At 44.5% G+C, this 13,792-nt stretch overlaps 1 protein-coding gene across 1 annotated transcript in view; it reads right to left on the reverse strand.

The window, feature by feature from the left end:
• IL1RAPL1 (interleukin 1 receptor accessory protein like 1) overlaps positions 1-13,792 on the reverse strand; it is a 1,416,302-nt gene that overhangs the window by 630,697 nt on the left and 771,813 nt on the right. The window contains exon 4 of the mRNA XM_087966890.1: positions 13,365-13,551. Within this exon, the coding sequence (XP_087823016.1) occupies positions 13,365-13,551 (187 nt within the window). The remainder of the gene's footprint in view (positions 1-13,364; positions 13,552-13,792) is intronic.

The following is a 13,792-nucleotide window of genomic DNA, read 5'->3' on the forward strand; positions in this document are numbered from 1 at the left end:
GGAGAACGGAGAGCACATGAAGGGGCATCAGGAACCAGAAGGGAACGGTGGAAGACAGGATGAATGTGCATGGAGTGCGGTAGAGTGAGCCGATAAGCAATGGAATTGATGACCGCCTCGATAGGAAAGGGACCGATGAAGTGATGGTCCAACTTCTTAATCGGACGATCGACCCGTAGATGCTTCGTGGATAACCACACCCTGTCTCCCACAGCCAGCGGAGGCATCACCCGGCGCAAACGATCCGCGAATCTTTTATAGTCTTCCTTAGCCCGTTCTAATTCCTGTGAAATCAATTGGTGAACCGAATGCAGTTCCGACAAGAAGTCTCGCATCTCGGGAACCCGGGAATCCAAGATCGACAATGGGAAAAACCTCAGATGGTAACCCACATTCGCGTAAAAAGGTGTCATGTGAGTGGAGGTGTGCTGGGAGTTGTTGAAGGCAAACTCCGCCAGAGGGAGATAAGTCACCCAATCGTTCTGTCGGTGGTTGACAAAACATCTTAAATATTGGGCGAGGATGCCAATCACCTTCTCTGTCCCACCATCAGTCTCTGGATGGTGCGCCGACGCCAAGCACACCTGTACCTGTAACGCGGTCATTAGGCTCTTCCAGAATTGAGCAGTAAACTGAACACCGCAATCCGAAACTACCCTGTCCGGCAGACCATGTAGATGGAACACATGTTGCAAAAATAACTGGGCAGTAGTACGAGCCGATGGTAACTTCCGACAGGAGATAAAGTGGGCCATCTTGGTTAACATGTCAACCACCATGAGCACCATCGTATATCCCGACGAAGAGGGCAAATGTGTTAAGAAGTCCATGGAAATTGCCCCCATGGTCTATCTGGAGTCAGCAGTGGTTGAAGGAGACCAGGAGGCACACCCGTCATGGCTTTCGCTTGCCGGCACGGTACACAGGATGCGACATAGGCGTAGACATCATGCCGGACTCGAGGCTACCAAAAAGTCCATGTGACAAGATGAAGGGTCTTAAAAAACCCAAAATGGCCGGCAGCTGGGTTGTCGTGACATTGAGTCATAATAAGGGCTCTAAGTGTCCTTGTGGGCACGTACAACCGGCCCTGATGTCGTAGTAAGCCCTCCTCCAAACTCCATGGGGAGTCAGGTCCAATTTCCCCCATGTTCTGCTGCGACCAAGCGTCTAAGCGCTGCGCCTCTCGTATCAGAGTCAGCAAATCCACTGGTTCCTGGATAATGGCCAAAGATTCCGGTGGCAGCACTGTACGTGGAGGAAGAGGGTCCTCGGGACAAAGGTACTCAGGTTTATGGGACAGGGCATCTCCTCTCCTATTTTGACCACTGGGGATATAAGTCACAAAAAAGTTGAACCGGGCAAAGAACAACGACCACCGAATCTGTCGCTGGTTCAACTTCCTCGCAGTGGACAAGTGCTCCAAATTACGATGATCCATCCGAACCTCCACCTTGTGCCGGGCCCCCTCAAGATGATGTTGCCAGGTCTCAAACGCAGCCTTGATAGCCAGCAATTCTTTTTCCCAGATAGTATAATTGTGCTCGGAAGGAGTGAGTTTCCGAGAATAGTAAGTGCAGGGAAAAAGAGGGGTGCCATCCACTGGGGCTTGCAACAACACAGCCCCAATAGCCATATTGGACACATCCATTTCCACCACAAACGGATGATTTGGATCAGGATGCCTCAGGATAGGTTCTGCGACGAAGACCTTCTTGAGAGCCTCAAAGGCCTGTTGCTGCAGGGGGCCCCACTGGAAAGGGACCTTCTTTCTAAGGAGCTGAGTGATGGGATCCTTCAGCTTGGCAAAACCCGGGATGAAGGTCCGATAATAATTAGCGAACCCCAAGAGACATTGAACGTCTTTCACTCGACGAGGGGGTTCCCAACTACACAAAGCCTCCACTTTACGCTGGTCCATGGCAATGCCTTCGGGAGAGATGATGTGCCCCAAGAACTCTATGAAAGTCTGGAAGAAGAGGCATTTCTCCAGCTTCGCATAGAGTTGATGCTCCCGAAGACGTTGCAATACCTGACGAACTTGTTGAATATGGTTGTCCCTGGACCTGGAATAAATCAAAATGTCGTTCAGGTACACCACCACAAACCGATCGAGCATGTCCCGGAACACATCGTTCATCAGGTGCTGGAAGACCGCAGGGGCGTTGGTCAACCCAAACGGCATCACGGTGTATTCAAAATGGCCGTATTGTGTGCCAAACACCCTCTTCCATTCGTCCCCCTCTCGCATCCACACCAGGTTGTAGGCCCCTCGAAGATCGAGCTTGGTGAAGACAGTAGCCTCCCGTAACCGCTCCATCAACTCTGGAATGAGCGGCAAGGGATAACTATTCCGCACTGTAATGGTGTTCAACCGATGGTAATCGCAGCACAAGCGCAAGTCTCCCGTCTGCTTTTTAACGAAAAGAACGGGAGCAGAAAGAGGGGACAACGACGGCCGGATAAACCCCCGGGCCAAATTCTTTTCCAAGAAATCACGAAGGGCAGCCAATTCGGGCTCAGACATAGAATACAGGCGTCCCTTGGGTAGTGGGGCATCGGGCAGAAGGTCCACGGGACAGTCATAGGGTCGATGCGGGGGTAACCGATCCGCCTCCTTCTCACTAAATACATCGGAGAAATCGGAGAGTTCAGGAGGTACGGAGACGGCGGGGGCGGCGATGTCCTGGCCAGCACAGGTGTGTCGTAAATGGTCCACGCACTGGAGACTTGGGAACGAAATGGCGTTCTGCGCCCATGCCACCCAAGGATCGTGTAACCGTAACCAGGCCATTCCGAGGAGCAAGGGGAGATGGAGGTCCGCTGTGATATAAAAACTAATTGCCTCCTCATGGTCCCCAATAACCAGGCGCAATGGCTGGGTAGCGAAACGAATGGGCCCAGCACGAAGTTCCCGCCCATCAATCGTTTCCACCTTGATTGGAGGCTCCACCGCAACCAAGAGGATGGCAAAATCAGTTGCAAAGGCCTGGTCCATAAAACTGGTCGTAGCCCCCAAGTCCACCAACGCAATTGCAGGAATCCCCTCCAACCGGGACGGCAAGAAAACCCGAGTGTCTAGAAGTAAATGTTGAGGGGGTCCAGAGTCCACCTCTGCTACTTCGGGCAGTTGGTTGATACGTGCCTGACCTAGGGTTTCCCCAAGGCCGGGCCTGTCCCGTTTCCTGACTGATCAAGTTTAGATTCGGGCACTGGCTTGCGTGCCCCTCGTCGTTTAACAGAACAGGAATTCGCAAAATGTCCAGGCCCCCCACAATACAGGCATAAGCCTCCCTGGAGTCTCCGTGTGCGTTCTTGGGCCGTCAAACGAGGTCGGACCACACCCAACTCCATCGGCTCCTCGGCCATGGCCACGGCACTGTGGGAGACCCGGGGCGCTGGTTGTACGCTGTGCCCTTGGGGTGGATGGCTGCTCCGGAACGGGGCTTCGAGTCTTGCGCCATTGAAGTCGGGCGTCAATGTGTAAGCATTGCACCACCAGAGCGTCGAGGGTCAGAGCCGGCTCCACGTGAACCAACTCGTCCTGTATGTCCTCCGACAGGCCATCTTGGAAAGCGTCCATTAAAGCCGTATCATTCCACACAGAGTCCAAACAGAGCAGTTGAAACTCTGAAATGAACTCCTGCAAGAGGCGTTTCCCCTGGCGAAGTTCCTTCAGGCGTCTGGCTGCTGTCTGAGCCCATATGGGGTCCTCATACATTAGTCTCAGGTGACGCCAAAACCCCTGATAGTCCGTTAGCAATGGACTGTCTTGCACTAATAAAGGAGTGGCCCACCTAGCAGCCGAGCCTCACAGAAGGCTGATTACAAACCCCACCCGAGCCCGGTCATCAGGAAAATCCTCCGGCTTCAGAGCCATAAACAATTGGCACTGTCCCATGAAAGCTGGGAACATTTCAGGCTGCCCAGAGAACTTATCCGGCACAGCTACCGGGCATTTCCTACGGGGAGGGGCAGGAGGAGCAGCTCGAGTCTGCAGCAGAGTGATTTGATTAATCAGCTGAGTAACTTGCTGCTGCAAAACTTGGTTATCGTTCTGCAGCTGATTAAACTGCTGCTGCTGCTGTTGATCCATCTTGGTCAAAAGATGGCTTTTGTTAAGGTTCGGGACAAAAATGTTATGTCTCACCTGGACAAACAAAGTAATAAGTCCAAATTTCCAACTGAAACACAAATAAGCAGGCAAGTCCGGTAATTACAGGGTTAACTTCCTTAAGCCGACAACATTCTTGGCAGTCTCACGCAAGCTGTCTGCCAAGTCTGATAAGGAAGCAGGAACATAAATTACAAGCTGTTGCCACACACAGGATAATTCTGAAGCTTCTCTCACTAAATAACACGTTGTCCCGAACAAGAACCCAGAGCTAACACACCCACTTTTATTCCCTGTGGGGCGTGTCAGTCTCTCATCTCAGTCTCTGATTTGTCCTTTCTTTCTGCATTGCATCTCACACTTTTGCCTGCATCTTTGCCTCGCATCAAACCAACATTCCTCAGCCAGAGGCTCTGATACGCCCTCCTGGTTATCTACCGACACCTGAGGCACAACCAGGGGGGAAGGTAATTCCAAATCCTCTAACAAAGCAGGCTCAAACCTCAGAGCCAAATCCTCCTCTTCCTCATTGTCCAAGTCTGTGTCCTCTAACAAAGCAGGCTCAAACCTCAGAGCCAAATCCTCCTCTTCCTCATTATCCAAGTCTGTGTCCTCTAACAGAGCAGGCTCAAACCTCCGAGTCACAACATATATGTCTGTGTGTGTGTGTGTGTGTGTGTGTGTGTGTGTGTGTGTGTGTATATATATATATATATATATATATATATATATGTATATATGTATATATGTATATATGTATATATGTATATATGTATATATGTATATACATACATACATATATATACATATACACATATACACACACATACATACAACACACACACACACACACACATATATATGTATATATATATATATATATATATATACACACACACATACATATAACATTAACATATACACATATACACATATACACATATACACATATACACATATATATATATCAAACTGCACTACTTAACCTGAAAGAAGACACCAGCATAATAATCCTACCAACAGACAAGGGGAATGCGACAGTGGTTATGAACACATCTGACTACCAAACCAAGTTAACCAACCTACTCCAAGACCCCACATACAAACACCTAAACACAGACCCCACCACCTACCTAGAAAAAACCATCAGATCCAAAATAAAAGCCTCCCCCATCAGCGAAGAAATCCAGCAAAGAATCATACCCAGAGAGAAATCATCCAGATGCCCTAAGCTTTATGGTCTCCCCAAGATACACAAAGAAGGAACCCCACTTAGACCCATAGTCAGCTCCATAGGCTCATCTCTACAAAACCTAGCCAAATTTCTTGCCAAACAACTACAGCCCTATGCAGAATCCATCAACTCACACGTAAGAAACTCATTCCAGTTCGAGATCATAAAGAAACAAAACTTACAGCCCAGCTACCTACTAGTGAGCTTTGATGTCATATCCCTCTTCATCCAAGTGCCTATAAAAGAAGCCTTGACAGCCATCCAAAACAAATACAACCCCCCCAAGCACATCCTAGATCTGACCAACCACTGCCTATCCAATACATACTTCACCTACAATGGACAAAAATACAAACAAATAGAAGGAGCACCCATGGGATCACCCCTCTCACCTGTCATCACAAATCTCTACATGGAACACTTTGAAACACAAGCTCTAGAAAAATATGATCACAAACCCAAACTCTGGCTCAAATATGTAGATGACACCTTCATAATCTGGCCACATGGGAAAGAAAAACTGAACAACTTCCTCACACACCTCAACAGCCTACACCCCAAAATACATTCACCATGGAAACAGAAGCTAACAATCAACTTCCCTTCCTAGATGTCTTAGTATACAAAAAATCCAATGGCTCCCTAGGACACACCATCTACCAGAAGAAAACACATACAAACTGCTTATCTACACGCACTCTCACACCATCACAGATCAATTCCAGCACTCATCTCCAGAACAAAATGATGAAAACAACACCTAAAACCGAACTAAACACTCTCACCAACGTACTAACAGCCAATGGATTCCAAAGAAAGAAGATCACCCACCTAATCCAAAAAGAAATCCCAACCAAAATCCAAGACAGAGAACAAGAGAATGGCAAAGCCCTCCTCGCATATATAAAAGGCACTACAGACAAAATCAGCAAGATCCTCCAAAAACACAACATTAAGACAGCATTCTGCACAAACAGAAAAATATCCACCATCCTAAGAAACCCTAGAGACAGAATCGAGTTAGAAAACCAAGGAGTATATGAAATCCCATGCCCCACCTGCCCCACCACATACATCGGACAAACCAACAGAAGAATAAGTGCACGCATTGAAGAACACAAGAACTCAATCAAAAAAGAAGAACCGACCTCTTCCCTGGTCCAACATCTCAAAGCCACAGGACATGAGATTGACTTTAAAAATACCAGAACTATCGCCAAAACTGAACACTTGAACAACAGAATAATCAGAGAAGCCATAGAGATAGAAAAACACCCACACAGCATGAATAAACAAGATGATACCTTCTGCCTACCAGCCATTTGGAAACCCGCCCTCACTAACAAATGAGTACCTAACATGAAGAATGACATCAAACCCACACCCATGAGGGCCACACAAGATGCTACCACCACACCTCCACGTAGAAAGCAGACTCACACCCACACAGATGATGAGACACGACCAAGGACCAGAAGCCGCACCACAGCTGCCTCACTACCCACTTCAAACCCCTCCGACCCATACATGAAGCGAACGGACACCCACCATGAAGATGTGGCACAATCACGAACGCGAAGCCAAACAACAGGATCACAGCTCACCAGCTCAAATCCCCTGACAACTAAGACTAACCTGAGCACAACCAAGCCCCCACCTGAACAGAACACACCCCCAGCCAATCAGAACACAGCCAACCCCCAACCAATCAGAACACAGCCAAACCTCCAATCAATGAGAACACACCCCACCCAATCAGAACACAGCCAAGCCCCCACCCAGTCAAGTCACACCCCACTAGCAGTTAAAAGGAAGAAGCAGCTGCAAGCTCACATTACTCCGAGAAAAAAACCCGAATAACCAAAGATCACAAAAAAAGATCACAAACCCGCAAAAACCTCAGAAAACAAATATATATTTATATATGTTTGCAAACATCAACTCCATCAACCAATCAAGAAATGAGAACACAGCCAACCTCCCCACCAGTATATATAGGGAGACGGCAGCTCCGATCACACTTTGCTCGCAAAAGAACAAAGCCGAAAGCACCAGCCTGAAGATGGCGAGTGGGACCTCATCAAAACGTTGCCAAGATGCTCTCAATCTTACATGGGAAAAGACTTGAACACGCCAAGACCTGCATATATATGTATGTATGTATGTATGTGTGTGTGTGTGTGTGTGTGTGTGTGTGTGTGTGTGTGTATGTATATATATATATATATATATATATATATATATATATATATATATATATATATATATATATATATATATATATATATATATATATATATATATATATATTTGTTTTCTGAGGTTCTCGCGGGTATTTGTATGTGGATCTTTGGTTATTCGGGTTTTCTCCCGCGTAAGATTCAAAGTATCTAGGCAACGCTTTCGATGAAGTCTCATTCATCATCTTCAGGCTTGCTTCTTCGGCTCTGTGCTTCTCAGAGTGATGTGAGCTTTCAGCTGCTTCTTCCTTCTAACTGCCAGTGGGGGTGTGACTGACTGGGTGGGGGCTTGGCTGCGCTCCGATTGGGTGGGGTGTGTTCTCATTGGTTGGAGGCTTCATATATTCGCTGGTACTTACATGCATGATACTTTGTTGGTCTTACGCGGTGACAGTTAGCAGAATCCGCCATTATCACCTTCTGTACAGAAAAGCCTGATGATGGCAGATGAGATTCTGCCGAAACGCTATACAACTATAAATATACATACAATGATATAAAATATATAACAAAGCTGAATATATATATATATATATATATATATATACATACATAGTTTTTAATAATCAATAATAGTATACTAAGAGAGGAAAATAGATATTATAATTATAGTAGAAATAAGCAAAAGCAAAGTTTTTGATATATATACAGTAATTAATATTAATCTAAATGTACAAATTTATATAGTCAAGTTCTCTATTGCTCATCACTTGTCAGTTTGCTTCTGTTTCCTGTTCTTCAGTCTTCTCTCACACAATGGCAGTCTCCTGTGATCTGAACAGTCATTCATCCACTCTCTATTTCTCCACATACATCCTTCCAGTTCTCTCCACCGTTGGAATTCACAATCAATCTCAGTTTCAATAGGCAGTTTCCCTGAATAAAAACCTCCTTCTTCTTCTCATGTAGTCCTTTTTTCTCTTTTAATCACTCTTTCTCAAGCTGCCATTTTACTCCCAGAGCCAGAGGGTAAAGCAAAAATCAAGCCACTGCTGCCTACTTTCCACACTCACCCCTTCCACTCTGGAATCTTCGTTTTTAAGTTGCTTCCAACTCACTTCCAAAGTCAATCTTCCAGCCTCTATCGTATTGATAGCTCGCCTGCTGCTACTGTACTGCCATCTCTTTCTCCTTCTGTCTTCAGTCAGCTTGTCACGTCTCCAAGTCTGCCCTATGGCCAGCTTCTTTCCACTCTGAACTTCGGGCTCTCTTGCTTGCCCAGCTGGGAACCACAATCTTCCAAGCTGTCTCTGAGAGTTTCCCCTAGCTTTGCTGGACCCTCCGGGTCCAAGCACTGCCCCAAAGTGAAAAACTCAGTACAGGGAACAGAGTGAAGTTTCCCTGCATTTTCCCTTAATTTTTTTAATTTTAACTTTTTTTATCCTGTCTTAGCGTTCATTGCTCCACTTGTTTTTTAAGGCTGGTTTCTTCTTTATTAAACTCCCCTTCTGGTTCTCTTTGTTCTTCTTTGATTTGCGTCACCATTTCCAGTTTTTGTAGCATTGTACTCCATAATTCCAAACTTTCTTTCCTCATATCCTTCGCACTTTTTCCAACTTTATTTCCATGTATCTTCTTCTTCTTCTTTTTCACTGGGTCTGCCTTCGCGATCTCTAGATCGGCCTTGATCGTGTCCATCCAGCGCGCTTAGGACTACCTACGCGGTCTCGCTCCTCCGACAATCACCTTCATCGCAGATTTGATGATGGATTCTTCCTTGGCGCGACTCACATGGCCGAACCATCGTAGCCGGACTGCCTCATGACAGTGGGGATGGGCACGACGTTGAACCGCCTGGGCGCACTTCTTCATTCCTGGCGCGATCGAGTAGGGTGAGGCTTCTACCGACCATCGGAGCATTCACATCTCCATTGTCTGGAGTCTGCTTTCGACTTCTTTGGTCGTCGGCCAGCACTCTGCGCCGTATATGGCCACGGGCGCACCACAGAGTTATAGATTTTCGCCTTCAGGCGCATCGGCATCTTCTTGTCACAGAGGACGCCCGTGACGGACTTCCATTTGCCCCACGCTGCGCTGATCCTGGCTGCCACCTCAGTTTGTAGTAGGCCTTCTTCCCCAGAGTAGTTCCCAGGTACTTGAAGGTGGAGGTGCGCGGTAGCTCCTGCCCGCTCACGTGGATGGAGCCTGTCGTTTCGTTGTCAGTGGTCAGGTATTCGGACTTCTTTAGGTTCAACCGGAGCCCGAACTGCTCGAGGCGGTCGTGCCACTGTTGGACTAGGTGCTCGAGTTCAGCCTTGCGCAGGTTGGCCAGGAACACATCATCGGCGAGCAGCGTCCATGGGGCGGGCGTGTGCAGGTCGTGGTAATTGTGTCCATCACCAGAATGAACAGCAGTGGTGAGAGAGCAGAGCCCTGGTGTACGCCCGACGGTGATATTGAACTCCTCTGATATCCCAGCTGCCGCTTTGCACGGATTTTGTGACATCTGTATAGGAGTTGGACCCATTGTGCGAGTAGCTCGGCACGCCGTGATCTTCGCAGTGCGTACCAGATGAGATCGTGCGGGACTCGGTCGAAGGCCTTTTCCAAGTCCAAGAAGGCGTGTGGAGCGGGATTTTCTCTCTGTGAGCCTCCATCAGCATCCGCACACCGAAGATGGCATCGGTGGTGCCGCAGTTCTTGATGAATCCGCCTGGTTGACGCTGATGTCGACGATGTCCCGAATGCGCTTTATCGAGGAGCGTTTATTTCCATGTATATTCCACTCATATGTCAATCCAAATGTCCAGTAATTTATTTCAACCAGTGTCTTTTCTTTTTTATATTTTATCAGAGCAGTCAACACACACATATATATCTTATATCTCAGTTCTATTCAATTGCTTCTTTTCGAAGTCCTTTTCAAAACCAATAGTCAAATCCGGGGTAAAATCTTCCTGTATCTCTTTACAATAAAATTTTCATGTATATTTTTTCCCCTGTAATATTGTATTTCATTTTTGGGGTTTTTTGCTTATTATAATATAATTCCTCTTATTTCATTTCAAATTCCAATTTTAAATAAACCAAGCACTTTTCAAAAAGTCACTGAAATTTTTCCTTTACCATTAGGTAAAGGAATTGTTTCCACGTTCTACCCTTTGTTATTGCTTTTTCCCTTTTTTAAAGCTTAATTAATTTCGCTAATTCCAATTATTAGCTATTATTTCTTTTTAACATGTTCAATTCCAGCATTTAATTAATGCCTATTTAGTGCCAAAATCCAATAAGTATCCAGTTCAATTTTCAAGTCTTTTATAGTCAAATATTTTCTTCTAGATTTTCCATCTCCAAATTAATTCTTTTCAAAATCCAAAGCCAATTTCACAAATTTCCAATTTTCTTCTCTCTCTCTCTGGTTGCCGCTTCCACAAACTTCTTAAAAAAATTCTTTTTTAAAAAAATTCCGGGGTACCTTTTAATGTCCATGTATTTCATCTGGTTCCCACACCATTCACAGCTTTACCACTCCAGCACAGTCTTATTTTCCCAGACTGTCTCCTGTCTTCATGGTGGCCATTTTAGACCACTGCTGCAACTTATCTTCAGAGGGGGGGTTTCCTTGTCAGAGAGGGGAGATGAGGCTCCCCTCAACCCTACAGTGGATCCCTCTTCCAGGGTGGTTCCTGTCCCAAATGGGACCCTCCAACGAGCAAGTACAGAGCAAAACTGTGCATGATCGCAGATTCTGCTCCAACTCGACAGGAGCACAACTGAACTCCAAGCTAGACCATCTTTGAGTAAGCAAGTGTTTTTGTTAGCTTGGAGCCAGTCATCTTTAAGTAGTCCCTCCTTAAATTTGGAAGTCATTGCATTGTCAGTAAGTGGTTCTTTCTTCCCTTGTACTCTGGTAATTACTTTGGCTGCAAGTTGGGTTTGTTGGATCATGGGTTTTACAATTTCAATCTTTTTGTTGTTGTATTGAGGTTTCCTGTACAGAGCATCTGCCAACTATTTCCCCCCCCTCTATTTAGAGATATTTGAGAGTGAAATTAAAACATTTAAAATATTGCATCCACCCTTGTTTTGGGGGGAGTTTTGTGGAGTTTTCAGGGCTTCTAGATTTTTAAAATCAGCCCAAAACTGAGTATTTCAAAAGGAATTCTTTATTAAAAGGAAAACAGCAAATCAAATTCAAAGCAGAGTCTGATATCCCTCCAGACATGCAGCTTAGATAAAGGGAGTTCAAACCCTTCCCCTTAATCCAGAGTAGATTTCATCAATACAAAGAAGCAACATATTAATCCTCCCCCCCTTTCTTGGAATGCAGTTGAGAAGAGGAAATGAAGGAAGCATAATCTATACCACAGCCATTCCTAAAATAGTTATTGGCTGCTACATTGTTCTTGAATTGCTTAAGTTCCCATGGTTTATTCTTTCATGACTGAATCACAGCTGAATAGTTCCAATAGTACTGTACTTGCTTGCATGATCCTTTATTCGTGGTCCTTCTTATGCTGCTGTAGTTCATATCTGCTTCTAAGATTTTCTCATGATCAGACCTAGTCCTAATCCTAACCCTAATAGAAAGCATTTTCTTTGTGGATTTTGTTTTATTTTATTAAGAGAATGAGGCAAATTTATTTGTTTAAAATGATGCAATTGTTTCCTCTTCCATAGAAAATAGCTTTCTTTAGGTATGGCAACTGAATAAAAATATATATTTAAAGAGTGCGACATATTCATTTATAGATCAGGCATATTGTCACTGCAACAGTACAGTATTAAATACCATCTACAGGAGCCAAGGCCTGAGACTATTAGTTATTAAAATAGAAAATCACAATGTGTCCATCCTTGCAGCCTCACTTTTAAAACCTAAATTATGATTTATTTTATTCATCTTTTAATTTTTTTCATTTACTCACAGAAATGTCTTGTTAGAACTATATACCTAGATTTCTAAAATCTATATCACTATGTATTATGAATGTGTCTATTATCTAATTGCTGAATAACTGAATGTTAATGTATTTTGTAATATATAAAGAATGTAGTAGCTATGTATAAAAGTGAAAATATAAACAGAGAAATTTCATTTTCAGTAACCAAAAAATGACCTACTGCATTTATAAATGTGTCCATCAAATATCACATTGCTTCCATTTTTTCTCCATTTTTCAGTTAACCTTTTTCTAATTACACAGATACAAATTACCAGAGTTGGAAGGGACCTTGTAGGTCATCTAGTCAAACCTTGTAGGTCATCTGACAAATGGCAGTCCAATATCTTCTTGAAAGCTCCCACAACTTCCGAAGACAAGCTGTTCCATTGGTTGATTGTTCTCACTGTCAGAAAATTTCTCCTTATTTTTAGGTTCAATCTCTCCTTGTTCAGTTGCCATCCATTATTCCTTGTCTGGCCTTCAGGTGCCAGCCCTCTTTGCTGGTGGCAACCGCAAATGTACCATGATGAAGGCAGAATGCTGTTGCCATTCAAAGGCAAGTGCAGGAGTGATTTGCTCCTGCATTAAGGTTTTGGCCATGACACTGCCACGATAGGGCGACAGGGAGCCACAACAGAGGGTCCAAAGAGCCGCATGCGGCTCCAGAGCCTCAGACTGACAACCCCCGGTATACACCTGTGGCCATGTCATTCTTTTTTTTCTTTTATATTGACCCATATGCATTCTAGGAGGTTTTTGTCTTTGGTTTCATGCATTTCTGTAGTAATATAGTGGTCCTTTACATACGTGCAATTCTACCTCCTCTTTTATGGGGTCTGGAGCAAAAGAAAACATGTAATATTTTGTTCAAGATTTGTAACATTTCTTACCTTATACCATAAGATTTCTGGCTCTCTATATGGTATTAAAAAATCCTGTATATCGGGGCATGAAATTTCTTTGCTTTTGCTAAGTTCAGCTTTTTCTAAATATTTCATCTTTGAATTGTAGCACAGACCAGTGTCATTTTCACCCACTGTCAGTGAAATGGATACCTTCATACAGTAGGTTGAGTTTCTGCATGGAACAAAAATACAAATTATAAAAATTGGTTAAAAACAGCATTAATTTCCCTAAATGCAGTAATGTGTTTTCAAGCACAACAGGAATCTTCATCAGTTCAGTAAAATGGGGGATGGGGGGGGGATGCAATTTTAAATTCTTATTTAATTTTGAAGAATTAGTACATTCCATTTACTTTGCAAAAAGTATTACACTTCAAAATTTCCTTAATTATAATTATGGCAAGACAATTCCT

This window comes from Notechis scutatus, chromosome 5 (genome assembly GCF_049901735.1).
Source record: "Notechis scutatus isolate UNSWTSFEM ecotype Mainland chromosome 5, rNotScu1.2, whole genome shotgun sequence".
NCBI classification, from domain to species: domain Eukaryota; kingdom Metazoa; phylum Chordata; class Lepidosauria; order Squamata; family Elapidae; genus Notechis; species Notechis scutatus.